This window comes from Staurois parvus, unplaced genomic scaffold, assembly GCF_062004578.1.
Source record: "Staurois parvus isolate SC_StPar_1 unplaced genomic scaffold, SC_StPar_1.0 ptg000056l, whole genome shotgun sequence".
In the NCBI taxonomy this organism is placed as follows: Eukaryota; Metazoa; Chordata; class Amphibia; order Anura; family Ranidae; genus Staurois; species Staurois parvus.
In genome coordinates this window covers 5,659,240-5,686,739 of record NW_028317852.1, presented here as the reverse complement: position 1 = coordinate 5,686,739, position 27,500 = coordinate 5,659,240, and the positions used below count along the sequence as shown (strand labels likewise).

General features: G+C 38.9%; 1 protein-coding gene across 4 annotated transcripts in view; it reads left to right on the top strand.

Annotated features, from left to right (window-relative positions):
* KCND3 (potassium voltage-gated channel subfamily D member 3) overlaps positions 1-27,500 on the top strand; it is a 679,189-nt gene that overhangs the window by 64,071 nt on the left and 587,618 nt on the right. For all 4 annotated transcript variants that reach the window (XM_089668314.1, XM_089668317.1, XM_089668316.1 and 1 more), the window contains exon 3: positions 6,237-7,409. In XM_089668314.1, the coding sequence (XP_089524440.1) occupies positions 6,304-7,409 (1,106 nt within the window). In that variant the 5' untranslated portion in view covers positions 6,237-6,303. The remainder of the gene's footprint in view (positions 1-6,236; positions 7,410-27,500) is intronic.

The following is a 27,500-nucleotide window of genomic DNA, read 5'->3' as shown; positions in this document are numbered from 1 at the left end:
ACCCTCAAATTAAAGCTGACAGTCTGCAGTTAAAGCACATCTTGTTTGTTTCATTTCAAATCCATTGTGGTGGTGTATAGAGCCAAAAATGTTAGAATTGTGTTGATGTCCCAATATTTATGGACCTGACTGTAGTTGGTGTATGTGGATCACGATTTATGGGATATATACCACACAAGTCCATGTGCTGATATTCAAGATTTAAAGGGACAGTTCACTATTAAGGACAATTATTCTTTATTTGTGTGTACAATTCATGTAGAGCACTGGTTATGTGCAGTTTATGGAGTCCTATATACATGCATTGATTAGACGGCTGGTATAGCACACATTGATTTTCACAAGCAGAGTTGTTTGTTTTTGCATATATTTATTATTTAGCACTATATTTTGTATATATATTGTTGTGCTGCATTTTTGATTTGTTTATTTATGTTGTACGTGTGAGAACACATTATATGCTAGCTGCACAAGTTTGTTTAGGAGGTCCATAGCGCTGAGTGTTTTCTATACACACCTCTATGCAACCTTATCAGACAGCAAGAACAAAATATGTGAGGCTGTCTGAACAGGGGTAATGTCAAATGATCTCTTTCATGAAAGGACATCCTTACCAATTTACTCTGCAGCTAAAAGCATAAACAGCAACAGATAATCAGTCCTGATCAATAATGAGATGCATTTGTTCTGCCAAATACAGAAGAAACTATGATCAAATTGTCCCAGTTCAAACTTTAAAATCACAGATTTGCCATCTAAATGTGGCAAATATTCAAACTCACTGTTACTCATTTGCCAATTATAAAATTGACAAATAGTGTTGCACAGTTTCCTACTGAAGAACAGATGATGGCAAATAGTGACAAATGTGATTCATAAATAGTTCAAATGGGTCAGAGCAAACGCGGGAAAGTCTGACGAATATGTGCCAGTTGTGTAGAATCCAGTTGTGAATCCTTTAAGAAATATACCCCAAAGTTGCTACCTTGTAATTGGCTAACAAATAATAGTGTCAATCAAACTCATTTGCCTGTTTTAACCTGATGCACAGTAAAGTAAAATAACAAGATCCCTCACCTGTAATATATGTTTTACACCTCTAGCTGAGAACCAGCACCCCAGACCCTTCCAGCTCCCTAATGAATTACACATAAAGGATCTGCATAAAGGACTTATAACTAAAGCTCTCTATTAATTCGAAAATGTATGGGTTTCCCAAGGTACTGTCCATAAATAAAATCACTCTGAGTATCTCAGCAACATTTTGGGGTCCAGCATTACCCTTTCTAAGCCAAAACCATAATCACAGCTCTGGCTTAAGAAAAGGTTATACAATACAGTTATTTTAGTTGTGTCTTTTTACTTTGTAATATTCATAAGAACTTTATTCATAAGACCACAAAACTACCAGCATTCACTATTTCACCCACTATTCACTATTCATCTTTAAAAAAAAGTCATACTGTATTTACAGTGTACTGCAGCTACTGGAGATCAAGCAAGTCTAATGTTAGAGACAGGGGTTCTGCATGCAGAGATAGTAGAGAACAAGGAGATTCTATAGGATAAAAGGATCGAACTGCACCAACTAGTGGTAGGGCACATCTGCCTTTTCTAGTGGCCATGCAAATGGAGCAAGTAGCTGAGGGTTAAGGGTGCAGGACAGGGCACACTTCTAAACTGTTGGAGCCAACACGTGTCTTGTCTGAAGGTGACAGCACACTCACCTGCACACTTTCCTCCTTTTTGACCTCATCGTTCGACTCCTCCCCAAGCACCCCTATGCATGTGCAATGTCCCAAGCTAAACAGGGCCATATTGTTTTGCAGCTCAAATGTCTGGGAGACAGAAGCCACACTTGGCCAGATCTGCCAGCGGTCCTACAGGCCCAGGACCTGACCCTATGTCATGTTAAACTGTATTTCCACTTTTGCAGTTAAATTTGAGAACCCCCACACATGTTTTTATGCATTCCCATTCACACAGCATACCTTTTAAAAATAAAAAAAATGTAGATGTTTCTATGGACAAGGTATCATGATTGATTCTAAGAATATTTAAAGAGACCCACAGTGGCTCTCTCCCCATACTGATTCTAGTTAACCCTCATTAACATACAATGCAGGAGGGCAATTTTTACATTTTTAACCCTTTGCTAAGACAGATATTGTTCAAATCTAGTTTACAGCTGATAATAAAAAACTGCAAATATGGTACAGACAGGATAATTATGTTAAAACATTACTCCACAAATCTCTTCTAAACCCCACATCCCAGAGTTGTATATGAATGGGGTGAGATTTTTAATAACAGTGTTGTCCTCAGTGACACTGAGGACTCAGGGGTCATCTGCTGCAGGCAATTTGTGGCAAATCTGGTCTCTTCTGCTTAGATACCTGCACACCGACCCTAGGATTCTGGTTAGAGAAGGATCACTATTGAGTGGCCTCCCTATTAGATTCCTGATACAAAGAAAAAATGACTTGTCTACTTCCACCATCCCAGAGGGAGCCCAAAATGTGTCACTTTCAGGAGGTGCTACTTTAATAAGCTCTTTACTGCATTTCCTGGTGGTATGAGGATCCCCGCTTATAACCAACCTAACCCCAATCCTCTGATCCCTGAAAGGTGCAGCAATGGTGGTGGCTGCTTCAGCATCACTTTTAAGAGTATTTTTAAGCTATGGCTGCCAGCAGCACTCACAGGCAGCACCTGAACCACAGGACTGCTGACTACATCAGGTCTAGAGCAAATGAGGACACTCTCTCAGAAGTGAGAGCTATATAGATTACTTGATGTCTGGGCTGCACCACTGGTTGGAGCTTGCAAGATCTGCACTGACACTTCTGGATTGCTTTGCAGACAGTGTGCTTTCTGAGAGGACCTTCAGTGGACCAGGAGGCTTTGCTATAAAGAGGCAAATTCACCTATTCCCTGACTGTGTGGACCGCTTCACTTTCATTAAAACGAACCAGTCTTGGATTACCAATGACTAAAAAGTTTCTGCTTCTGATGCTGAATATTAAACTTTTTGTCATTTGGAATCCCCCCCCAAAATTATACCTTCTACAGTTATCAGCTCCTGCCATCTCTGCTGGCCTATTCTGCTGCTCAAGCACTTTACCCACCATACAATGTTTCCACAGCTGGACCTTTCAAATTTTTGTTTGCTGCATGGTAAAGCTTGTGTTATACCTCAATTTGCTGCATCTCTCTCTTACATTGTGATCTTATGAAGCTGTTTACATACTGTTTAGCCACTGTATAGTGAGTGTGGTTATTGGCTCTTAAATTTTATGCTCTCGTTTCTATTTCAAGATAAACCTGCTTCTCCCTCTTTTATATTGCAGCCTAATCAAGCTGCTTACATGCCATCCCACTGTACAATTTGTGTGTTTATTGTCTACCAAATAATACATTATAATGTTTATTTCAAAATAAAACCTTCCTTATCTCTCCATCTGCAAGAAAGAATGGTTGTAAGCTGTAGCTATACCTATTCTTGTGAAGTTACACAAGGTCCAAATTCTAGCACTCACCATTAATGTCCAAAATAAAAAAACATATATTTATTAAATATCCAGGAATATACAGTCAAAAATTGACGTTTGCTAGTAGCCCCTAAAATGGCAAGAATTTACCAGTAAGATGGGAAAGAACCTCCCGCACTGCCACTAAAAGCCTAACCACACTAAACTGAAACCCTCAACAGAAAAAGGGACTAGCAGCCAACTATATAACCAAATAGTAAGAGTACATGGAGGGAGGTGGTGTTGCGCTAATCAAATGGAATCTAACTAAATAGGTGAAAAAAATGAGAGCGAGAAAAAACGGTAGATACCCACACAATCAATAATAAATGTGAAACCACAGCATAAACAGCACAAACAATGTAGATGCACTGTCATATATAAAACAACATAAAAACAGAGAACACGTCCTCAACTAAAATTGATGGATAAAGTGATGTGCTATGGTTGTACTATATGTAAACTAAAACAAATAAATCGAGTCAATGGAAAATACTAAAATATGAAAAAAGAAATATATTTATAAAACCATTTGGTGAAAATCATGACATGGGTCCACAAGAACAAATAGTGATGTGCGACTGTGAATATTCAAAAATAAATAAATATGGATGACATGATTGTCAGAAATGAATGATGAGTGAACCCATGAACAAACAAATCACTATAAATAACACAACAATGTGTATAAACACAAAAAAGGTGTAAAAGTCCACGATTTGCTAATGCGTGTAAAGTCTTACATTAAATTCCCAGGTAAACTTGATAGGTGATAGTGAGAGTGATCAGCTTGAAAAGTGCTGATTTTCACCAAACAGTTATATATATATATATATTTTTTTTTTTTTTTCCATCTTTGCACATATTTTTCATTAACTCGATTTATTTGTTTTAGTTTTCTATTGTAAACCATAGCACATCACTTTATCCATCACCTGTAGTTGAGGACGTGTTCTCTGTTTTTATGTTGTTTTATATACGACACTCCACCAGCGTTGTTTATGCTGTGGTTTCACATTTATTATGTGGTTTTCACATTTTTTTTCTCTCTCTCATTTTTTTCACCTATTTAGTTAGATTTCATTTGATTAGAGGAGCACCCCCCCCCCCTCCAATTTACCAGTAAGGCTCCCCTCATCTTGACTTTAATGGGATAAGCCTTAAAGTTTGAGTTCACCAAACTTCAAATCAGACTCACCAAACCTTTGCCAAATTGAACACATGGACAGATTTGGCCATCACTAGCACCTACCAATTTACTATTGAATGATACTGATAGAAAATCATAATAGTATTTGCACTGTGGGATTCTGGAAGATTGCAGCAGTCTAGGCTCATGCTGTCTATTAATTCATACAGGAAATATTGCAATTGCCACAATTGTTTCTACTGAATGAATTACATTTTTAAGCAGTTAGAATTTGGAACACGATTTTGGGGCACTCCTGGAATCCCATTGTCCACATACAAATAACTATAATTTCTATTTACAAATAAATTATTTGCAGAGTTTTTTTTCAATCAAGTGACGATTAGCATTTGACATGTAAGTAAAAAGAACCAGAAAGAAAAAGCACATAGCACAGCCATGCAAAGTAGTGTGATTACAGTGAAGCACAAACACACAGCCCCTAGTAAAACAGCAAACAGCACACAGTTAACCCTTTGATTACTCCAGATGTTAATCCCTTCCTGCCCAGTGTTATTAGTACAGTGGCAGTGCTTTTTATTAGTACTGATCACTGTATATTTGTCACTGGGGATGTCAGTGACACCAAGTCAGTTCCCACCAGTGTCAGAATGCCTGCCACAGTCCCGCTATAAGTCGCTGATTGCAGCCATCACATAAAAAATCCCAGTGTACATATACCACCATTTGTAAATGCTATAACTCTCACGTAAACAAATTAATTTACACGAATACATGTAGCAGAATACATTTTGGCCTAAATTTATGACGAAATTTGATTTTTACATTTTTTTTACTGAACATGTTTAATAGCAAAAAGTCGAAAATATTGTTTTTTTTCTCATAATTGTCGGCCTTTTTTTTATAGCGCAAAAAATAAAAAACACACAGGTGATCAATTACCATTGAAAGAAAGCTCTATTCGTGGGAATAAAAGGATGTAAATTTCATTTGGGTACAGTATTGCATGACCGCGCAATCGTCAGTTAAAGTAATGCAATGCCATAACACAAAAAATGGATGCAAATCTGTGAATAATAATGTAAAAACTATGGAGGGTTCTATGCTCACCTTTTATGAATAGGCTCCTTAGTATGTGTCTTGGATGTATTGCATTTAGTGTGTAGAACTTAAATTGTTTAAAATGTAGGGTTGTTGTATTCAAAACTATACTTATTGAACACTGTAAAGATTGCTGTTATTTTCACATTAATATCTATTCGTTTATCATTAGCTTTTACATTTTATATTATTGTGTAATATATTAGGGATCTTTAATCATAAAACATTTATATAGTACAATGATGATTTTTTTCAGTTGCTGCAATAGTCTTGTGAACCCATTGAAAGGTGGTGAATTCTGAAGATTAAATAGTTATTTCATGCTTTGCCTGCTCTTTACTGTCTGTCTTTACAATAAATTATTGAAATTATTCAGAAATTCATGTTTTAATACCATGCTTTATTTTTTTCTAAGTGCTTATCAGTGATTTCTAACTTGATTTTTTTTTTTGCAGATGGCTGTGATCTGAAATCAAGTTGGTAATTAAGGTACTGGAGTGGCCCACCGGACCTGACACTCTCATGGCTTCCGGGGTTGCAGCATGGCTGCCCTTTGCAAGGGCAGCTGCCATCGGGTGGATGCCAGTGGCTAACTGTCCTATGCCACTGGCACCTGCTGACAAAAACAAAAGGCAAGATGAGCTAATCATTCTCAATGTTAGTGGGCGCCGATTCCAGACTTGGCGAACTACTCTGGAACGATATCCAGATACCCTACTTGGAAGCACAGAGAAGGACTTCTTCTTCAATGAAGAAACCAAGGAATATTTCTTTGATCGTGATCCTGAAGTGTTCAGGTGTATTCTAAATTTTTACAGGACTGGCAAGCTCCACTACCCTAGGTATGAATGCATCTCTGCCTATGACGAAGAACTGGCTTTCTATGGGATCTTACCTGAAATCATAGGTGACTGTTGCTATGAAGAATATAAAGACAGAAAAAGAGAAAATGCAGAGAGGCTAATGGATGACAATGAATATGAGAATAGCCAAGAAGCCATGCCCTCCCTAAACTTACGCCAGACTATGTGGCGAGCCTTTGAAAACCCCCATACCAGCACTTTAGCCTTAGTCTTCTACTATGTGACTGGCTTCTTTATTGCAGTGTCTGTGATCACCAATGTGGTGGAGACTGTTCCCTGTGGCACTGTGCCTGGAAATAAGGAGCTTCCTTGTGGTGAAAGATATGATGTAGCCTTCTTTTGTCTGGACACAGCCTGTGTCATGATTTTCACAGTTGAGTACCTCTTGAGACTTTTTGCAGCCCCAAGTCGCTACAGGTTTATGAGAAGTGTCATGAGTATCATTGATGTAGTGGCCATCATGCCATACTACATAGGCTTGGTGATGACCAACAATGAGGATGTGAGTGGCGCCTTTGTCACCCTGCGGGTTTTTCGGGTCTTCAGGATTTTCAAATTCTCACGTCACTCCCAGGGTTTACGGATTCTTGGGTATACCCTAAAGAGCTGTGCCTCTGAACTGGGATTTCTCCTTTTCTCACTGACAATGGCAATCATTATCTTTGCCACTGTGATGTTTTATGCTGAAAAAGGTTCATCATCCAGCAAGTTCACTAGCATTCCTGCTTCATTTTGGTATACCATTGTTACCATGACAACTCTTGGGTAAGTGTTCTACTTATTATATTTGCTCAATACGGAATAAGTGCATTGCTACAGCCTTGGAACCCTTCATTTATTTCCTTCAGGTAGATTACCATTCTTGTACAATGACATTTAATGACACTCCCTTGGGATTTTAAATGCATTTTCCTTTTCGCTAAGCTGCTTACACAGACACACAAAATCAATTAGAGGAGATAGGACTGAAGTAAAACAACAGATTATAATTATGCTTATTCTTTGTGTGTGCTTTGCATCTACCTGCTTTTTGATTAGCTAGCTCTTGATGAGATGAAGGTGACTTTTTATATTACGTCTGGGGAGTCAGGGAGGTCTGTGTATACATTAAACATCTGAATGAGAGGAACAACCTGTTTGATGAAGATTATCCCATTAGCCTTATATGCACAGACATTAAAATGCAACGGGAAAGTTGCAGCATTACCGGCTGTTCCTGCGATGGAGGCTGTATTTTGCTATGAATAATCCTTTTATTTACAAGATATGGTCTTAAATCCCTTGATTTCTGTTTACATTTTTTGTCCTGCCCTTCTTTACAGCATTGCATCCTAGCAGCATCACTGATACACATGAATAGCTTAAGGATATATGATCCTATTTTCAAGGATCAAGCATCAGTTTAAACTGAGGTGTCCACAAAATAAAAGGAAATAAAAAAATATATGTATAGATGAAATGCTTTTAGCTGGTAAAAGCATATGTGTACGCACATGCTGCTGGTACTATGACATGATTCCAACTGTAAATGTCAAGGATCTCACGTGGTGTCTACTTGTACTAATACTAATGTATTAGGGAACAGGATACACAGCTTTGTGTTCAGTTCACCAAGAATTTCAACTGTAATAATATATTACTTTGAGGACAGTGCGCTAAACATATATAATTATCAAGCTGTCCTTAGAGCTCAGTATAGTTAGTGATGGCTGATGTAGACAATGAATTAGTCCCTAGAAAAGATGTAATGACACTGTATACTGTGATCCCCAGGCTCCGGGGGGCAAAGTGAAACGCATTGGAGGCATGGCCTGGCTGCAGTCCAGGTTGAGGCTGTTAAACATTCTTATCTGGGGTTTACAGAGATGTTTGGCTCATATGGACATTTTCTTTCCATTATGACACTGTATAAGTGCTTGCTTATAATAGTACCCCACCTGAGCTTTACTGAGAAGCATCAAATGGTAGGCAACAGTACAATTTTTAATGGCATTCAAACCATACTGTACCTAGTACAAAAGCATAACATCTCAACAGAATAAGTACATGCAAACCAGCAGACATCCCCTGAAGTTCGTGTTGACTTCTTGAAAGTTAGTATTTGCATAAACACTCATATGGCAAAACTTGAGGACGGCGATAGGTCAGTGAGGCACATAGTGCTATTTTGTGGTATACAGGGTAAGGTATGCCTAATATTTCCATACCAAGATATAGTGTTCTACTATATAAGATGTGGTGCCTTCTGTATACCAGTAACTTTACTTTGCATGCATTTGCGTTGAATACAGTTGTATATTAAGTTCTTTTTAAAAAGTGCCTAAATTCTGGAAACACCAACCTGACATAGGTATTTTTAATTCATGATGAAAGGGCAGAAGAGACAGTAATGTCCAGCCAGGCACACCTTTTTAAATTTGAGGAAGCAGCTTATCTCATATATTAGCTCACAATTTGCGATGGTGATAAAGATCTGGGAAGCATTCCCTCCCATCTGTATTTGCACGCCTCACATCTACTTTTTACATTAATCACAGTCAGGTTTTTATCACAGCATTCCTTTTTCTTCTCCACTTATTGATAGCATAACATCTCTATCATATACTTGTATATGACGTCTTCAGTAGTTTTCTCTCTACCTGCTGCAAAAGAAAACCATTCAGTTTATTGTTTTAATTTAAACTTCGTATTATATTCATGTTTAAATATAGTTGCTGTAGTTCTTGCTCAAGGGCTAAAATCCAAAAGTTCTGTGGAGCGAAAAACAAAAATAGCTCATACAATTGTGCCACCAATTGTTTCATTTCTGAAAGTACATCGTGTTGGATCAGGCACTTTCTTTTAGCACGAAAATCATGTGTCGCAGCTGGCACACTAATGAAGCGAAAAATGATCGATTCAGAATTTCCGTTTTTGCATTGTCTTTGACTCACTTTAGAAGCTCACACATACAGGGTTAAATGCTACTTTTTTTTCCAAATGCTTGCAAATAGACGAATGGACTGAAAAAGAACACAAACCACTGGTCAAAACGGCATACATTGTATTTAAGTGGATTTATGTTTTCACCAGTGCCTTTTAAATCTTTTCTGGAATCTAGTAAATCTTAAGCATTGCACTCCCTTAAATGGAGAAGTGTTTTCTTTAACAACATAAAAGTTTGCAGATTGTCACTTTAGTATTGTAGAAGCTAGATGTCTGGGCTGTATCTTTCCTGCTGACAGCATGGTCCTTGTTTAGCTGCTTTAGGTGAATTTGTGAATTATGTTGAATGCTAGGAGCGATTATGGTACACAGCCAATTTGGAACTACAAATTCTAGTTTTCCCAGGGATTTATAATTCCATAACTTAAAACATAATTTGCCGGGAACTTAATAAGGGGCTACATTATTCAGGCTTACAGAGTCAGTGTTAAAAACCTTCTAGAATAAAATAATAAAGCATAATAAAAAATAATAATGTGAGCCCCAGGTACTGGCACTTGGCAAAGTAGCAACTTTTCCCCCTATTCCTTCGATTGACATTGATAGGGATAGGCACATCCCATTTGATTTGTCTGTACAAGCTTGGCTCACCTCCATTAGCCATTAACTGCTCTTAAGGGCATCTTTCCCTGTGACATGACAGGCAAGCGTACATCTTTGACTGATTGCACTTTCCCCCTGATTTACAGTAGAAGTGTGAAGCTGTAGCTGGGCCCCCTAAACATAACCAGGCCCCAAACTCCTGTCTAGGGTGCCTTGTGGATTATATACTTATATCAGAAGGCAGCAGCTTGGGCCCAATTCCTCTTGGTGGGTATAGTCTTGGCTGTGCCTCCTGACCTAGTAGTAGTAGTAGTAGTAGTAGTAGTTATATGAGTGTCCACAACACATACAGTAGAGAATCACGTATATCCAGCCTTGCCAAGCTTACACAGTATTGTCTGGACACACAAGCATAGTTTTGCAACATTTACATGTCTTGTTTCTTCACTGCTACGAAAAACAGGCATCATGGAGAGAATATGGCTTCTGTGTTTCTATGTAAGCATATTTTTTACATTAGTTGAAAAGTTTAAAGTAAAAAAAAACATAGCCATTACTCATCCATATATATTTTCTAATTGATTGATTGGTTTAGAGGCAGATATGGCAATATACAGGTTTTTTTTTTTTTTTTTAAATAGGGCATTGGGAATATTGCCAGCATCCTCACAAAGTGTAGTTGGAAAGAAACAGAGCAATACATTTTTTATGTGACACAGTTCTGCTCACTTCTCATGTGCTTTCTGCCCTTTGTGAAAAGTATTTAGATGTTAAGTACAGTACATGATGCTCAGTTTCTATTTTATAAATTGCTTATTTTTTGTATTTATTCATTCTCCATTCATTTTGTCCATTGCCATTTGGTAGTGAAAATCTGTCTGCAACACTGTATATTGGAATATGATATATATTGTATGTAATTCTAAATTTTAAACAGACATTGTTAAAGAAAATTGTAATCTTTAATATTGTCCTAATTTGGAATTTAGATACAAGTGTATGCTTGTAAATAGCCGGGCGCACAGAGATGTGCGGCCTCCCGGCGTCTGGGCCTAGACCGGTGCACTCCCAGCACACATGTCCAGTACTCACAGAAAGGTCCCGGTTTGCTCTTTTGATCGGGACCTTTCCCGATCATGTGACCGCCGTGATGACGCGTCACGGCGGTCACATGATCCCTAAACCCCGCCCCGCCTCCCGGCTTCTAAAACTCTTAAAGGGCCAGGAGGCACCGGCGGGAAGGGGTTAAAGGATAAGTTCACCTTTGGGAACATGTTACATGTTTCACCTGTTTTAGTGTGCAACATGTTCCAACACCTGAAGCTCTTCCCCCGATTGCCCCCCATCCCTGTGACATCAGGGCAGGGATCCTCTGCACCCGCTGTCACAATTTGAAGAGTGTACAGTTGCGGGGCTCCACCCACACAGTCACGTCATTCATTCAAGGAGTTCTGGGAATGAATGCCTACAAGCACCATCAGTCTTTGCAGGTAATGGTTTATAGTTCTCAATGAACTGCGAGGGCCCTCATGAGTGCTTTCGTAGTCCATTGAGCTTCCTGGACTGAAGTAACTGCTTGCCCGTATAAGAGGCATGGGCAGACAGTTGCACCATCAGTCTGCAGGAGCCTGACACTGCACCTGTGATCTGCCTATCACAAGTGCAATGTTTTACAGGCTCCTAAGGAAAAAAAATGTAAAAGCACATTTCACCTACAAAAAAATGTGCTTTTATTAAAGGTGAAATTATCCTTTAGCCAGAACCTCCGGTTATAAAATAGATAAAAAGGGCCTCTGGACTAATTTACTGTTTAAATGTTTTAATCAATAAATTTACTAGATTTTTCTGGCCTTTCTAACAGCATGCTCAGGGCACCTCAAAGTCTCACCCTTTTCTCAGTATGAAAATCCTAGATTTCCTGTATACTTAAAAAGAGTGCGCACTTTTTGCCAGCAGAGAGAGATGGTTAAAGAGCCATGAAGTGCATGTCACAAAATTGTAGAAGTGGAAGCTTGCACTCCTCATTAGGAAAAATGGTAACACTACAAATCCATACTACAGTAATCACAATGAAAATGTTGTTGCCTTTGATATTGTTACCATGTGAGATCAGTGAAACCAGCAATGGATTCTGATTTGTTGCTATTGACTTTAGTATTTTGCAAATGTAGTTTCTTGTTTGTTTAATATGAAAGCTCTTTATATTTTTGTAGAATATTTTTCAGCCTAAAATTATTTAAATCAACAGAGTCTGCTAAACTACTCAAAATTCCATTTTGTTACCTTTTTTTGTATGCTTTTATTAGGGATGCACCAATACCGATACCAGTATCAGTATGGGTGCTGATACAGAGTATTTTCACAAGTACTTGTGCTCCTGAAAATGCTCTCAATATCAGAAAATGATACTTTTCAGTGTGATTTGCGTCAATTAAAATTTCACTGCAAAAATTAGCATGTGATTTGAACAGGAATGCAATTCCTGTCCAAATCCCATTCAGTTACCACAGTGGGTATATGGGGATGTATACTATGGAAGCAGATGCTCCATATTCTCAGTGGTAGGAGAGAAGAGAAAGCAACGGGCTAGAGGGCTTTTGATTGGTAAGCACTGTCACATTGACGGTGCTGATCAATCAGATGCCATCTAGCCAGTACTGTCATGTGACTGTCTGTCACTCCTGTGCAAGGAGAGGAGAGGAGAGAAAGCTGCAAGGATCTCAAATTCCCAGACCTGTGAAGCAACTTTCTCTCCTCTCCTTGCAGCGATGACAGTACGTGCTCAACGGCACTGTCCATGTGATGGTGCTGACCAATCCAAAACCGTCTAACCTGAACTGTCATCCCTGCAAGAAGAGAAGAGAATGTGGCAGGGATTTCACCCCCCCCCCCACTTTCTTTCCTCTCCTACGACTGAGAATATGGGGTATCTGCTTCCATAGTATATATCCCCACATGCCCACTCTCTGTTACGGGGAAACCTCCCTGTACCACTCCTGGGTTCACACAGGAGCAGTGGGGAAACCACATGCAATTTGGACAGGAATTGCATTCTTGTTCAAATGGCTTGCTATTCTTTGCAGAGCATATTGCATCCATACATTTTGTATTAACGCAAATCACACCGCAAAGTATCAGTAATCAATATTGGCGAGTACTTGACCGAAAGTATTGGTACTCATACTCGTAAAAAAAGGTATCGGTGCATGCTTAGCTTTTATGATAGGCACAGCTATGCATCAAAAGAATTAGGCACCAACAGTGTAACTATAACTTTACTTCAAGAAAATACAAAGCTAAAAATACACTCACTGGTGTAAAATATAAAAGCGCTTATCTGTGACTCAGGATAATTTCCCGTATCCAGGCCAAAGCTTGAGCAAGAATCTATGCCTAAACTACCACCCAAACATTGACCTGAAAGTTGGAGCCTTTCAGCTGTTGGATGCTGCATACTGCACTCATAGTTGGTAAATTAAATTGAACAAATCCCAGGATGTCAGACACCTTACAGCTTCAACTCCTTCACTAGCAATAGTTGGCGGTTTATCCTGGACAGGACTTGATTCTGTGCTACAAATAAGTGCTGTTATTGTATATTACTCTTGCAAGTGTTTTTTTTTTCTTTTTATTGTAAAGCTCATCCCCAAAGGAATTGTATTAGGTCACTCCTGCCTTGCACCTGTGATTATCCACCCTTACCTGGACCCAAGAAAACCAAAACACATTACTTGGTTTAAATAGACTTTATTTAAAGACAAAACCCCAAACCAGAATGGGTTATTTAGACAACAGTTTCCAATACCACAGAAATGCCAAATACCTTTTTTAAGCAACACAATTCACAAGATGTCACTGTTGTTCACCATGTCTGCCTGAGAATCAATCAGTGCAAAACCATGCACTAGGTGGACAGAGAATGATACCAGCTCATAATACAGATAAGCAACAATCCAACACAGTACAGCAATACGAATGACTTTTGCAATACAGCCTACCTTCTGCAGAGATGCTCTGCCTAACAGTTACCGGTGGGATAATGTGGAGAGTCTGCCAGTGATGGGGCACCCTAGGATTGAGCAGTTAATTGAGTAAACAAGATGGTAGTCAGAGGCCTCTCACCACTGATGACTCTGATTCTGGTCCTGAGCAGTCCCTCGGTGACCAAGCATCCTCTCTCTCAAGTTCACTCTCTGCAGTTGTAGCAGGTGGTGGTAGCTGAAAATTGTGCCACTTTGGATAACTGGAACACTGAAATGTAGGATACGACTGGACCATTCTGGAACAACAGTGTGGCACATGAAGCATGCGGTCCTCTCTGCAGACAGTTTCCCCTGCAGCAGCAAAGTCTCTCAGGCTCACTCCAACAGTGGAAACAGCAGCTTCTTCTGTCACAGTAGAATGATATAAAATAGTACAGTCCCTCACTCTGAACTTCCAAAGCACAGTTCAGTAGCAGACAGCCTTCAGTCCCAGAGTGCTATACACAGGCTCTCATGTTCACAGTTGTCTGCATGTGGTCCTGAGTTCACTAGCGCACAGCCCAGAAAACAGCCCAGTCCAGCTCCTTGCTCTGACCAGCACAAAGGAAAATTCTTACAAGGCTCTGTGTAGCAGCAGTCTTGGAGCCTTCAGCCCTGTTCTCTAAGGGTATTCTGTCTATCACACAAGAGAAGGAAAAATAAATCTTGCTGCTGTTTATTTTGTCATCAAGATTTAAAGAGCCCAGCCCAGTGATACATTATATATGCATTTACTTGAATTAAAGTTATTGCTACACTCTTGGTGTACACTCTGCCTTGTGTTGCCCTTAGGTAATTGGTGGAATATTCAAAACCATTATTCAGAGTGGCAAGGTGGTTGTCGTGTCATAAATGGATTTATTATTAGAGTCATGCCCTACTCCTACCTCTTGATTGTTTATTTATTTAAAGGTTTGAATATTTTATTGCATTTGGATATCTTCATCTTTATTGGACTAATTGTAAAAGTATGCACCATATGGACACAATCTACTAATCTTCAGAAAACTAAACCCAAGAACAAATATATTTTAGCTTACCAGTCCTTAGATGTGGGGATGAACCAAATATACCTGGGTTTGCTGGAGTTTGATTCACAGAGCCCAGTGTCACTGATTCCCATGAAGTGTCAGTTAGTGCTAGATTGACCGCCATACTATTACAGTCCCACTATAAACCGCTGATCACCATACTAGTCTAAAAAATAAATAAATAAAGTAAAATAAATACAAATATATCAGTACATATCCCATAGTTTGTAGATGCTATAACTTTTGCACAAACCAATCAATATACACTTATTGGGATTTTTTAACAAAAATATATATATTTATGAAGAAAATAGATTTTTTAAAATTTTTTACTGGATATGTTTTATAGCCGAAAGTAAAACGTATTGTTATTTATTTCAATATTATCATATTTTTTTCATTTATAGCTCAAAAATAAAAACCCCAGTGGCATTCAAATACCATTAAAAGAAACACAACTGTCAGTTAAAGTAACACAGTGCGGTATAGCAAAAAATGGCCTGGTCAGGAAGGGGTAAAATCTTTTGGAGGGCAAATGGTTAATACCGCCTGTGAAGTGGAGCATCTGTACAATGTATCCAATCTAGTACAGGAAAACTGCCATTTACAAAGAAAAAAATGCAATTTAACCACTTGCCCTACAGAGGATTTACCCTCCTTCCTGACCAGGCCATTTTTTGTGATATGGCGCTACGTTAGTTTAACTGCCAATTGCATGGTCATGCAGCGCTGCACCCAAATTAGATTTACATCCTTTTTTTCCCAAAAATAGAGCTTTCTTTTGATGTGCTATAAACAAAAAATGACTGACAATTTTGAAAAAAACACTACATTTTTTACTTTTTGCTATTAACCACTTGCCTACCGAGCACTTATACCCCCTTCTTTACCAGGCCAATTTTCAGCTTTCAGCGCTGTCGCATTTTGAATGACAATTACGTGGTCATGCAACATCATACCCATATGAAATTTGTATCATTTTTTCTCACAAATAGAGCTTTCTTTTGGTGGTATTTACTTGTCACTTTTTGCGCTATAAACAAAAAAAGAGCAAAAAATGTCTTTGTTTCTATTATAAAATTTTGAAAACAGGTAATTTTTCTCCTTCACTGATCTGCGTTGATGAGACTGCACTGATGGGCATTGATAGGCAGCACTGATGGGCACTGATAGGCGGCACTGATGATGGGTGCTGATAGGCGGCACTGACTGGCAGCACTGCTGCGCACTGACAGGCAGCACTGCTGGGTGGCACTGACTGGCGGCATTGCTGGGCTGCACTGATGGGCACTGGTGGGTGACACTGGTGGGCACTGCTGGGCACAGGTGGGTGGCACTGCTGGGCTCAGGTGGGCGACACTTCTGGGCATTTGTGGGCGGAACTGGTGGGTGGCACTGCTGGGCACCGATCATCGATCCCTGCTCTGACAACTGCTGGTTCTTGGCAGTACTTTCCTCACGCTGTCGTGCAGCCGAGAACCGGCAATTGCATTTCCCAGTGATCAGCGTGTCATTGGAGACAGCTGATCACATGGTAAAAGGACGCTGCGATTGGCCTTTCACCACATCACCTGATCAACTGTGTCCATAGGACACAGCGATCATGGAGATCGCCGGGTGCGCACCCAGAACTGGCCTGCCGCAGTGCAGCCATCATTTGGCTACCTGCAGTCGGCAACTAGTTAAACATGTCCAGTAAAAAAATTTAAAAATCAAATTTCGTCATAAATTCACACCAAAATGTATTCTGCTACATGTCTTTGCTAAAAAAAAATCACAATACATGTAAATTATTTGGTTTACATGAAAGTTATAGCGTTTCAAATTGCGGTGTATATATACTAGAAGTGGTTAAATGGCTGGGAATGATAGCTTTGATCACTTCTGTTTGTAAACAAATGGCCGGGGATTCCATGCATCTTAGTATACCAGCCGTATACCTTTATATCCTAGGCAAGGATCTGATATAGATGTTAATGGAAGACCCCCAGAAACCATACCAGACCTTTATCTAAGCATGCAGCCTGGCAGGTTAGGAAAGGAGCAGGACCAGTATGCCTTCCCCCCTGAACCATTGTCTGTGTCATTGTCCAATTATGGCCATGTGGCCATATTTGGTTAGTAATGTTACACTTTCCCTGCCCCTTTGTTTACATGGCCAGGGATTTTCATCCAGTAAATGAATGGGGCTAGGTGGCATCACTGTTTGCTGAGAACACAATATTGTAAGTACTGGCAATCGCCAATTCGTTATTAACCGTTGCCAATTCGGAAGCTTAGATTTCAGTGATTGAAATATTGGTATTTTATATGGTGTTTGGCTTCCCCATAATGGGCTAAAAGTCTGGTGTTTGGTTGAATACCAAACAGCAGTGAATCTTCAGATCAAACCTTGAGCTTATCGCTACTTAGATGCAGTGGCTGCATTAATTTATTTTTTTTTTTGGAGATAGAATGGAAATGAATGAATGCATGTTTGACTTTGCAGGTACAGTAGAAAAGTGAGTGTAGCCACCTCAGAACTGAGTGTTTTAATCGCAGGATTACCAGTCTAAAATAAAGAAGAAAAACATAAAAAAAGAAAGGTGATGCAGCCACCACATCAACAGGCTGTAAAGCTGCAACATATTACATTTTTGTTTTCAAGTATAGATATGTTTTAAAATATATACCACCAAACAACCTGAACTATGGAAGAAATAGTAGATTATTTTTGGAGTATAAAGACTGTCTATTAGCTGATAACAAGTTCCCCAATTTTTTGATCACTGTACAGGTTACCAGTGGTTTGCATTGAATCACTCTTGCTCCCTGTCGTAGGCTGAATAAGCATTTGTTGACTCTTACTTTTTGCAATATGTCTGATCAGTTGTCCGGGTAGCTGATATCTTTCAGATAAAGAGAAGCTGTATATGAACTTTTTAAAATGAATTAAACCTTTTCAATGTACCCAAAGCAATATCATGATGTCATGTGATGCACAGCTGCTGAGAACATTTACTGTAATGCAATATTTAATTTTTAAATTTTATTTCTGGAGCTTATGCTTCTGAAAATCTCTAAGTACTTAGCTTCCTATAAGGACAAAAATATTTCAGAATATCAGAGTTGAGCCTTTTTAAATCCTGCAAGCAGACTGATTTAATTTGTAGCTTTGTTTTGACCACTTGTGACCTCAAATACATTATTTAATCTGTCTGACTTCTTTGAGTATTTTTCACCTTTGCCTTGTTATTTGCAAGACAGAGTTGTCTACTTGCCCTTTTAAGACAGGATATATTAATCTTACTGTGGATTTAAAATTAGTGGCATAGCAAATTCAATACTGCATATCTGATGCCATTTACTATATCCATAAATGTCTGTGAAATAGTTATTCCTGTTTCTTTCTTTTTTTGTGGCATCGTCAAATGACTTATAAAGTAGAACTATGTGTGTATTTGGGGGGGGGGTCCAGATTTCAGCTGCAACATCAATCAAACAAACCTAACAATAGCATGACCTGTTCTGTAGGGGGTCAATTTTCTCAGCATGTTTTCTAGTAATTTAAGTAACTAGACAAATTGTTTAAAAATAACCAAAATATTTTTAAAGATTGAAAAAGAAGGATTTTTTTGCAACACAGTATCCCTTGGCAAATCTTACACTTATAATATGAAAAAGTGCAGCGCTAATAAACAAATTAAATGTGCTATATCATAGACTGGCCACACCCTCAAATAGACAGTATGAAGTCCATAGGAACAATGTCTGGTAAATGACAAATGGATGAAATGGTGACTTTGTTACTCCCACTCGTCCCACTGAGGCACTCGTCAAAACCGTGTAGGAAATATAAGAAATGCACACTCACCAGATGCGCATTAGGTAAGCGCAATATTAATAGACCACCCTGAGGCCCAGAGGAGAGTCACTCATATAAGCTGACCCCCATCGCAGATTCCACCAGTAGAGAAGATCTCTCGAGGCGCCAGTATTGTGGGACAGCCTGTCCAGTGTGAACTGCACCTTCCACAGGATAAGAGGGGACCTCTGGCTATTAATATTGCGCTTGCCTAATGCGCATCTGGGGAGTGCTCATTTCTTATATTTCCTACACGGTTTTGACGAGTGCCTCACTGGGAGTAACAAAGTCACAATTTCATCCATTTGTCATTTACCGGGCATTGTTCCTATGGACTTCATACTGTCTATTTGAGGGTGTTTCCAGTTTCTGATATAGCACATTTAATTTGTTTATTAGTGCTGCGCTTTTTCATATTATATATATTCAAGAGGTTATATGGTTTCCTTGTAGTGTATCAGCAACTTATGTTCTCATCATCTTAGCGCTCGCTGAATCACCTTTAAAATCTTACACTTATAATCCCTAAGTGCATGTTCACTTCGCTGCTGCATACAAAGTTTGGGCTATCACCGCCACTGTTCTACAATGAGGGCCCCCCAGAAGAGAACATTGGCAGCACTTGCAGATTTCACATGATTAATTAGTAGGGATAAGTGAATCTTCCTGGGTTTGCTTCTCTAGCGGTTGACATATATTGCTACTCAGTTCTGTCCATTTTGTAGGGTTAATAAGCAAGCAAGTCTGGGATGCCAGACACTACCATGGGGGACATGTACCAACACCAGCATTTTCAAAATAAATAAATTACATATAATTTCAAAAATAAAAAATAGTATGTCTCCCTACAGAGAATTGTCAACTACACACACTATGGGTGCTATAAACCCACCCTTCTTTTTTTCTTTAGAATGATAGTGTGTTATCCATTCCTTAAAATTATTGGCTCTCGTGAAACAGCTGGCCAGGGAAAAGGCTATGCACTGCTTTATATGTTCTTCTTTATTTTTGGCAATGAGCCTACAAACTTTTCAGCCAAAAGTTTGTGACTCGTAAACTCATGGTAGCAGCAAATCAGAACCTTCTTCCTAATAACAAGGGTGGCAAATGTCCTTCTGCATCCTGTACCCATATTTGTATACCCTAAAAGAGAAGTCTTTGCAAAACCTACCCTACACTTAAGACAACGTAGAAAATTAAAAAAGAAGCATTATTAATATACTGTACTTCAGAAAAGCACAAGGCAACATAATAAATAGACTGGGGGCAAAAGTGCATGACAAAAGGGTGAAACCTTGAATTCAATTCACCATCTTGGTGTCCTCTGTGCAACAAATTCTATTCTCAAATGGAACATGTATTTGTAAGAGCATTAATCTCGGCATGACATCCTGAAAGAACTATGGAAATTTGATATTGTATAGGTATAATGGTTCCAGCATCAGTCAACAAGCTTCTTTTGAAGCTGTGAAATGACTTGCAAATTTTTATGTCTGTTTACAGTATCAAATCTACTATTCAGAAAATACTTAATAATTCATAAGTAACATTTCACTGCCACTGTTGTTTCTGCAGCTCTTTCCCCTATGTCAAATCATTTGACACTTTTTAATTCCAGAAAATCATTGACATAAAAGATGGTCTGCCCCTCTTCACCTTTGATTTTTGCTCTATTAGAGGTTCATAGCCTCAAGCTGGTCACAAATATTCAATGTTATTACTCGATCTGGACTAGTGAGTTGTAGGTTTCCCAATAAATTATTTACTTAACAAAGAGCAGATACTAGTATATTTTCCATTTACATCAAACAGATGATATCTGTTCTATGTTCAACTGCAAATATACCCAGGTTGTCACTTTAATGTCTGTCACATTTCAGAGCACTGCAAAGTGTTTCTATTGTAATAGTGCTCTGAGACCTCACACTCCACATCTTCAGATTGTAGTTCATATAATGTTTTGTCTAAATAAATATTGTCTTATAAGGATTTCCATGAAACAAGAAATGATGTTGTCCATAGGTGTCATTCACCTGTGCTATAAACATGACAGTTGAGACATGGATGCGCAACACTTGGATGACACCTATGTGTTTTTTAAGGTTTTAAAAAGAGGCGGGAGACCTGATGTATAGATATTTAACTGGCATGTGTATGTGTAGGGTAAATGATTACGAGATCCCTATTAGCCAGAGTAAGCAATGCATCTGGCACTGCACTTTAAGTGGGCCTTTACTCCTAAATATCCTTGTTACTAGCATCTTTTAATTAAACTATCAGATTTTCGCCCTATATTAAGGATACACCAAGTACACATACTCTGCATTGAGGTTGAGCATGTTTTCTCTCCTGTTGCCAGAGCAAAGGATCCCATGAAAGCAATACTCCAGTCTCGGATAAGAAAGCGGACAAAGCGGACAGTCCAGTGACAATGTACAAATGCTAAGGAGATTGTGTTAGCACAAGCAGAAGCTCAAGCTCTTTGTACATTAAAAGGAGATTGGGAGACAGTTTAGTATTGCATCAGCAACTAATGACAGAAAGTTTGAACATTGCTGCATTATGAGGCAAAGGGGGTTCCAGTTAAAAAAAAAATTAGAGGAACTTAATTTACTGGTTGAGCATTCCTGCATCTCTGTTTACCTTTTGTGCTGTTATACCTGCTGATGTATTTTTCCAGAGCACATGGCTGTAATTTTGATTTTGCACATTTCTTTAAACATTTTTCCATGTTTTCAGTGGCTGTGAGCACTGAGCGAATTTTTTAGAACCTCTTCTGGAACCAATACTATAGGGAGTTTGAGTAGTGCATGTGTATTGTGTAGGTGTATATATAGTATTAACAGAATATGGGTCCTCCATGGTCACAGTTCCCTTATAGAGAGGATGCTAGCAGGGGTGGACTGACAACTCATGGGACCCCGGGCAATAGGGGACCATGGGGCCCTTATGTCCTTGCCCAAACTCAAAAAAGTCTATGAAAAAGGTACCAGGGGCATCTCTTGGGGCCCCCTACTGACCCCGGGCCCTCAGGCAGTGCCCGAGTTTCCAAATGGTCAGTCCGCCCCTGGATGCTAGTCTTTATGCCTAGTGTTGCAGGCAGAGGGCAAATACTTAATTTTAATTTATATTTTAAAAGTGATAAAAATATAGTGGAAAGAAAAAAAAAATCTCAAGAAACCAGAACACACATGGAGATATGCAACAGAGATAGTTTATCATCACTCTCAGGGGTCAGGCTCAGAGACCAGTAAGCTATAGCAGTAGGCCAGTAGGATACATATACAAGCAGGTCATCCAGGAGGATTACATGGGCTCACCTGAGGTGCTGGGTCTAAGCACTAACTGGTATTCACCAGAGCTCCTGATGGTGGAGATGGGGTTTGCTGCATGTTAGTACCAGGTTGCAGTCCTCAGGAGCACGTCAACTGGAAGGTGAGCAAGCCGGGGTCCAGTAGCCAATATAGCAGGTAAGGATCAAGCAGAAGTGTAGTCAGTAAAAAAGGCAAAGGTCAGTAGCAAGAGGTTTCAGGTTGGGATCAAGTAGAAGCGTAGTCAAGGAACAAGCAAAAAGTCAGTAACAAGAGGTAGTACAGACAAGGACAGTTGCAAGTAGAGAAAGGAGGAAGATATCAGCAGGAGAGAGCACAATAATCTGGCAAACAGGAAGTGCAGTGACATGGCCTAAATTAGGAAGTTCATGGGAGGAGAAATGAATTCAAGGTCAACAAGAAACAAGAGACAAGGCAAAATTGTCCTAAGAAAACAGATAGGGAGCTGTCTAGCATCTCAGGACACAGCAAGAAGAGCTAAAGCCAGACACTACAAAGGTCGCAGGTTAGGATCCGGACCCTGGCACTTATCTTTTACTATGCAAAAGCATGTTCAGCACTTTAAATATTTAGTTTCATTAAGTGCTAGGGGTCTATTTATAAATATTTCTACACAAGATTCACCCGGTTTTCCAATGAAATCAAATGAAACGTGTGACTCATGGGTGAGAGGTGTGTAAAACTTGTGTGAAAAACTGTTAATAATAGACTCCCTAAACTACCAGCTGTCTTAAGTGATTGCTGCAAAATGCTAACCATATTGTTTAGTCCAGGACTCATAATTTGCATTTGGATAATACTAATAATATGTTGAACTGTATACATGCACGTTACGAAAAATGGTTTTAAACCTGTCATATATATTTTTATAAGTGAAATCCTTTCCTTCCATTCAAATCAGTTGCAAATTAACATGGGTGACAGTGGCTGCATATGAGCATGGAGAAGCATAATGATCCACTATAAACATGCAGGGGTGTATTTACTGCATGTACATTTGTCCTATAGAAATGCTGGCAAAATCCAATGTTTATAGGCTATTTTCTTTCCAATTCAGATGTTCTTCATTCCTAAGTATAGTTTGAATTAAAAAAATACAGCTGGAGCCAATGATCATAGCAAATAGATATTTATTACTGGTGATTTTACCAGCTACACACTTTCTAAGAAAACAATGCTCACTTACCTTACTGTATCAATGGAGGAGGAGCATTGTCACCCTAGAATTCCTCATCCTCACCATGAGAATTATTATCCACAGAGATAGCCAGGAACAATACTAAATACTGTGAGTCTAGCACAGACAGAGAGCACAAAATTTACAATATTAACTCACAAGATTTCTGGCAGGATCTTCCTTTTTTTTCCATACTTATCGAACAGAAATAACAAAACATTTTGCATTGGAATAGTTACTAGATCAGAAGGGAAAAAATAAGAGAAGCTTGTTATGATTTACGAACATTTTGAAATGATAGAAACTACCTTCTTCAATTTCCCACTGATCACTATTGCTTGATAAGTCTGCCAATCATAGTTATCAGTTATGAGCTGATCATATGTTTTAGGTTCAAGGCAGGTTTCTAACATTACAGAAGTCTGAATTCCAAATCTAGACCCTACTGAAATTTAAAGGAGCAAAGTGTTGGAAATCAGTTCTGGATATTTTCTAGGCTGTTAGGCAATGTATTGCCAAACAAATGACAAGGGCAACTGAGCACTATCCTCATGATCATGCCCCCCCTTAAGAAAAGGTTTTATAAATTCCATTCCACATTAAAAATACAAAATTTATTTAAATAACATGCCCAGGCATGTCTTTAACCTGGCTGTGAAATGGCACTATGTACTATGTATACACCCTTCTACAGAAAAACCAATACACAGAAAGAAATGCCATTTAAAGGATAGATTTCCCTTTGGGGACATGTTACATGTTCCACCTGTTTTTAGATCCCCTCCCCACCTGTGACAGCAGTATGGAGAAACGTTCCTCATACAAGTTGTCAATTTTTAAAAACAGGGTGCTCAAACGGGGCTCCACCCACATGGCCACATCATTCATTCACAGAGTTCTGTGAATGAATGAACTACAAGTACCAACATTCGTTTCAGATGTCGACTTGTAGTTCTCAATGAAATATTCTTCCTGTCAGTGTATCTGCTTGGCCCTGCGGGATGTATGGGTAAGCAGATATACTGACAGATCTGCAGGAGACCTGCATGGCACCAGTAATCTGCTGACCGCTGGTGCAATGCTTTACAGGCTCCTACAACAAAATATAATAAATGCACATTTTTTACCTGCAAAAAAATGTGCATTTATTATTTTTTTGTCAAAAGGTGAACGTATCCATTAAATTGCTGGCACATGACCGCTTCAGCCACTTTAACAGGGGATTCCATTCATTTATACTAGACCTTTATCAGACCATTATTATGTTGATTTGGACAAGGGACCATTATTTTTAAAGCCCCCCCAAAAACTGGGCTAGGGTTGTAGGTGGCTTTTTCCAATTATGTGATCCCAAATAAGTACCCAAATTCATTCACAAAAAAATATATAGTATAGTGTTTGTCCTTAAATGAAAAAAAAAGTTCCATGATGTAAATCCACCATCATTCATGTTGTCCAGTGATTGTTTGGGTTTTTGGAGGGCCCTTTCCTTTTCTTCTTATTTTTTGCATAGGGGCCCCCTTAAAACTCATGCCAGACCCATAGCGGCTGCATGCCTCTTTTTTGTTTTTTTGTGGGGTTTTTTTGCTTGGGGTTCTCTCTTAAAAGCCATACCAGACCAAAAGGGCCTGGTATGAAATTTTGAAGAACCTCGTGTCATTTTTCTTTTTAAACTATCCCAGCTGCTTTGTTTTTATAGCTGTGGATTCCTGGCCAGTAAATGAGTGGGAACAGATGATGTCACTGGTTGCTAAAGAAATGCTGGGTGCTGGCACCTGCTGCTTCCTAAACAACCTTCACAGTAAAACAAGGAAGCTATGATATATAGTGGTTGGAGAATAACTAGCTACTCTACATGAAGTTCTGCTTCTGCATCCCTAGTTTTTAGGAAACTGGTGAAAAGTGTCGTAATAGGGTACTAAAATCTGGGGTTCCCAGTGAGGTATGTGTGAACACATACTGTAGATGCCTGCTGTACATGTCAGGATTGTTTTCGAAAGTTTCTAGTTACTGAAGGTTCACTTTAAATCCATATCTTTTAACAAGATGCCATATGATTTTCTGCACTGGTAATTCAGTATTGTCAAACAGCAGTTATAGTTTTCCACAAGGCTATACTCTTAAACCTATGAATCTAAAAGAGAATCCACAGTAATTTCAGCTGGATTCTGATCTTTCAAATCAACAGCTGTAGAGTCTAGATAAGTGGAATGAAACATGGATATTCAGTTTCGAAGGCTGAATATCATTCCGTGCACCGCAGCCAGTAATTGCCTTATCTCCATAAAGTCATTGCAGTCAAGTAAAAGGCTAAAATCTGCGTAAAGAATATTACAGTACCTTATCGTATTAGAGCCTTTAGTGAAGAAGAAATAGCTTAATAGACATGCATCCTCACACATAAGCTGTATTGTGCAATTAAGGTAAGTCTTGTTTGCATTATAATTCATAGGGCATCACAGGTTTTGGTATTCTATTTTACCTAGAGTGTAAACTGCAAATAATCCCCTCATTAGCTAATCTGAATTTTCTAGTTCTTAAAATAGATGTGCTTGATTCACTGAAAACAAATTTCAACCAGGTTGACATCTCTTACAAGGGCAACTATAGTGGAAATTCAAGCAGTACACAGAACGCTGTTTACCATATTCTGGGATATGAAATGCAGGACCTTTTTTCCGATTAAAGTGCAATTCCAGGCAACAAGTGGAAGCAATTTAGCACAGTTGCAGTGTATACTTGAGAGTGTTGGCAGCTCACCAGATGTTTTCACCTGTTTCCTGGAATTACGCTTTAACATTAAGAAGCAAATCATATATATCCCCAGTTTGGATATCGCTAGCCTCTTGCGTGTGTACAGAAATAATTAATAGAAAACAAACTATTATGAAACAAAGACACCTGCTATAACAATTACTGTCTTATTTATTTCTTACACATTATTTACAATATCTTGCTCATTTAGCACTTCAGCTATTTCACTATAATTCATTAAAGCATACAGTTAGGTCAATATATATTTGAACACAGGCACAATTTTCATACTTTTGGCTCTGTATGCCACCAGAATAAATTGAAATGAAACAATCCAAATGACTTTCAGCTTTAATTCAAGGGGTTGAACATAGATATCCAAGTACAAATTAAGAACTGCAACCGTTTTTATACAATACACAGTCCCTTCATTTTCAGGGGCTCAAATGTAATTGGACAAATAAATATAATCATAAATAAAATGTTCATTTTTAATATTTTGTTGAGCATCCTTTACTGGCAATGACTGCCTGAAATCTGGAACCCATGGACATTACCAAAGACTGGGTTTCTTCCTTTCTGATGCTTTGCCAGGCTCTAACTGCAGCTGTCTTCAGTTGTTCTTTGATTGTGGGGTTTTCTGCCTTTAGTTCGCCTTCAGCAAGTGAAATGCATGCTCAATTGGGTTGAGATCAGGTGATTGACTCGGCCATTGCAGAATATTCCAAGTCTTTTCCTTCAACAGCTCCTGGGTTGCTTTTGCAGTGTGTTTTGGATCATTGTACATCTGTACTGTGAAGCGCTGTCCAATGAACTTTCATGCATTTGGCTGAATCTGGTCTGATTGCAGAACACTGCAGAATTCATCCGTCTGCTTCTGTCTTCTGTCACATCATCAATAAACACCAATGACCCAGTGCCACTGGAAGCCATGCATGCCCATGCCATCACACTGCCTCCACCATGTTTTACAGATGACCTTCTGTGCTTTGGATCATGAGCTGTTCCAAGCCTTCTCCACACTTTTTTTTCTTCCTGTCATTCTGGTACAGATTAATCTTAGTTTCTTCCATCCAAAGAATGCTTTTCCAGAACTGGTCTGACTTTTTTAGATGTTTTTTGTCAAAGTCTAATCTGGCATTTCTATTCTTCAGGATTACAAAAAGTT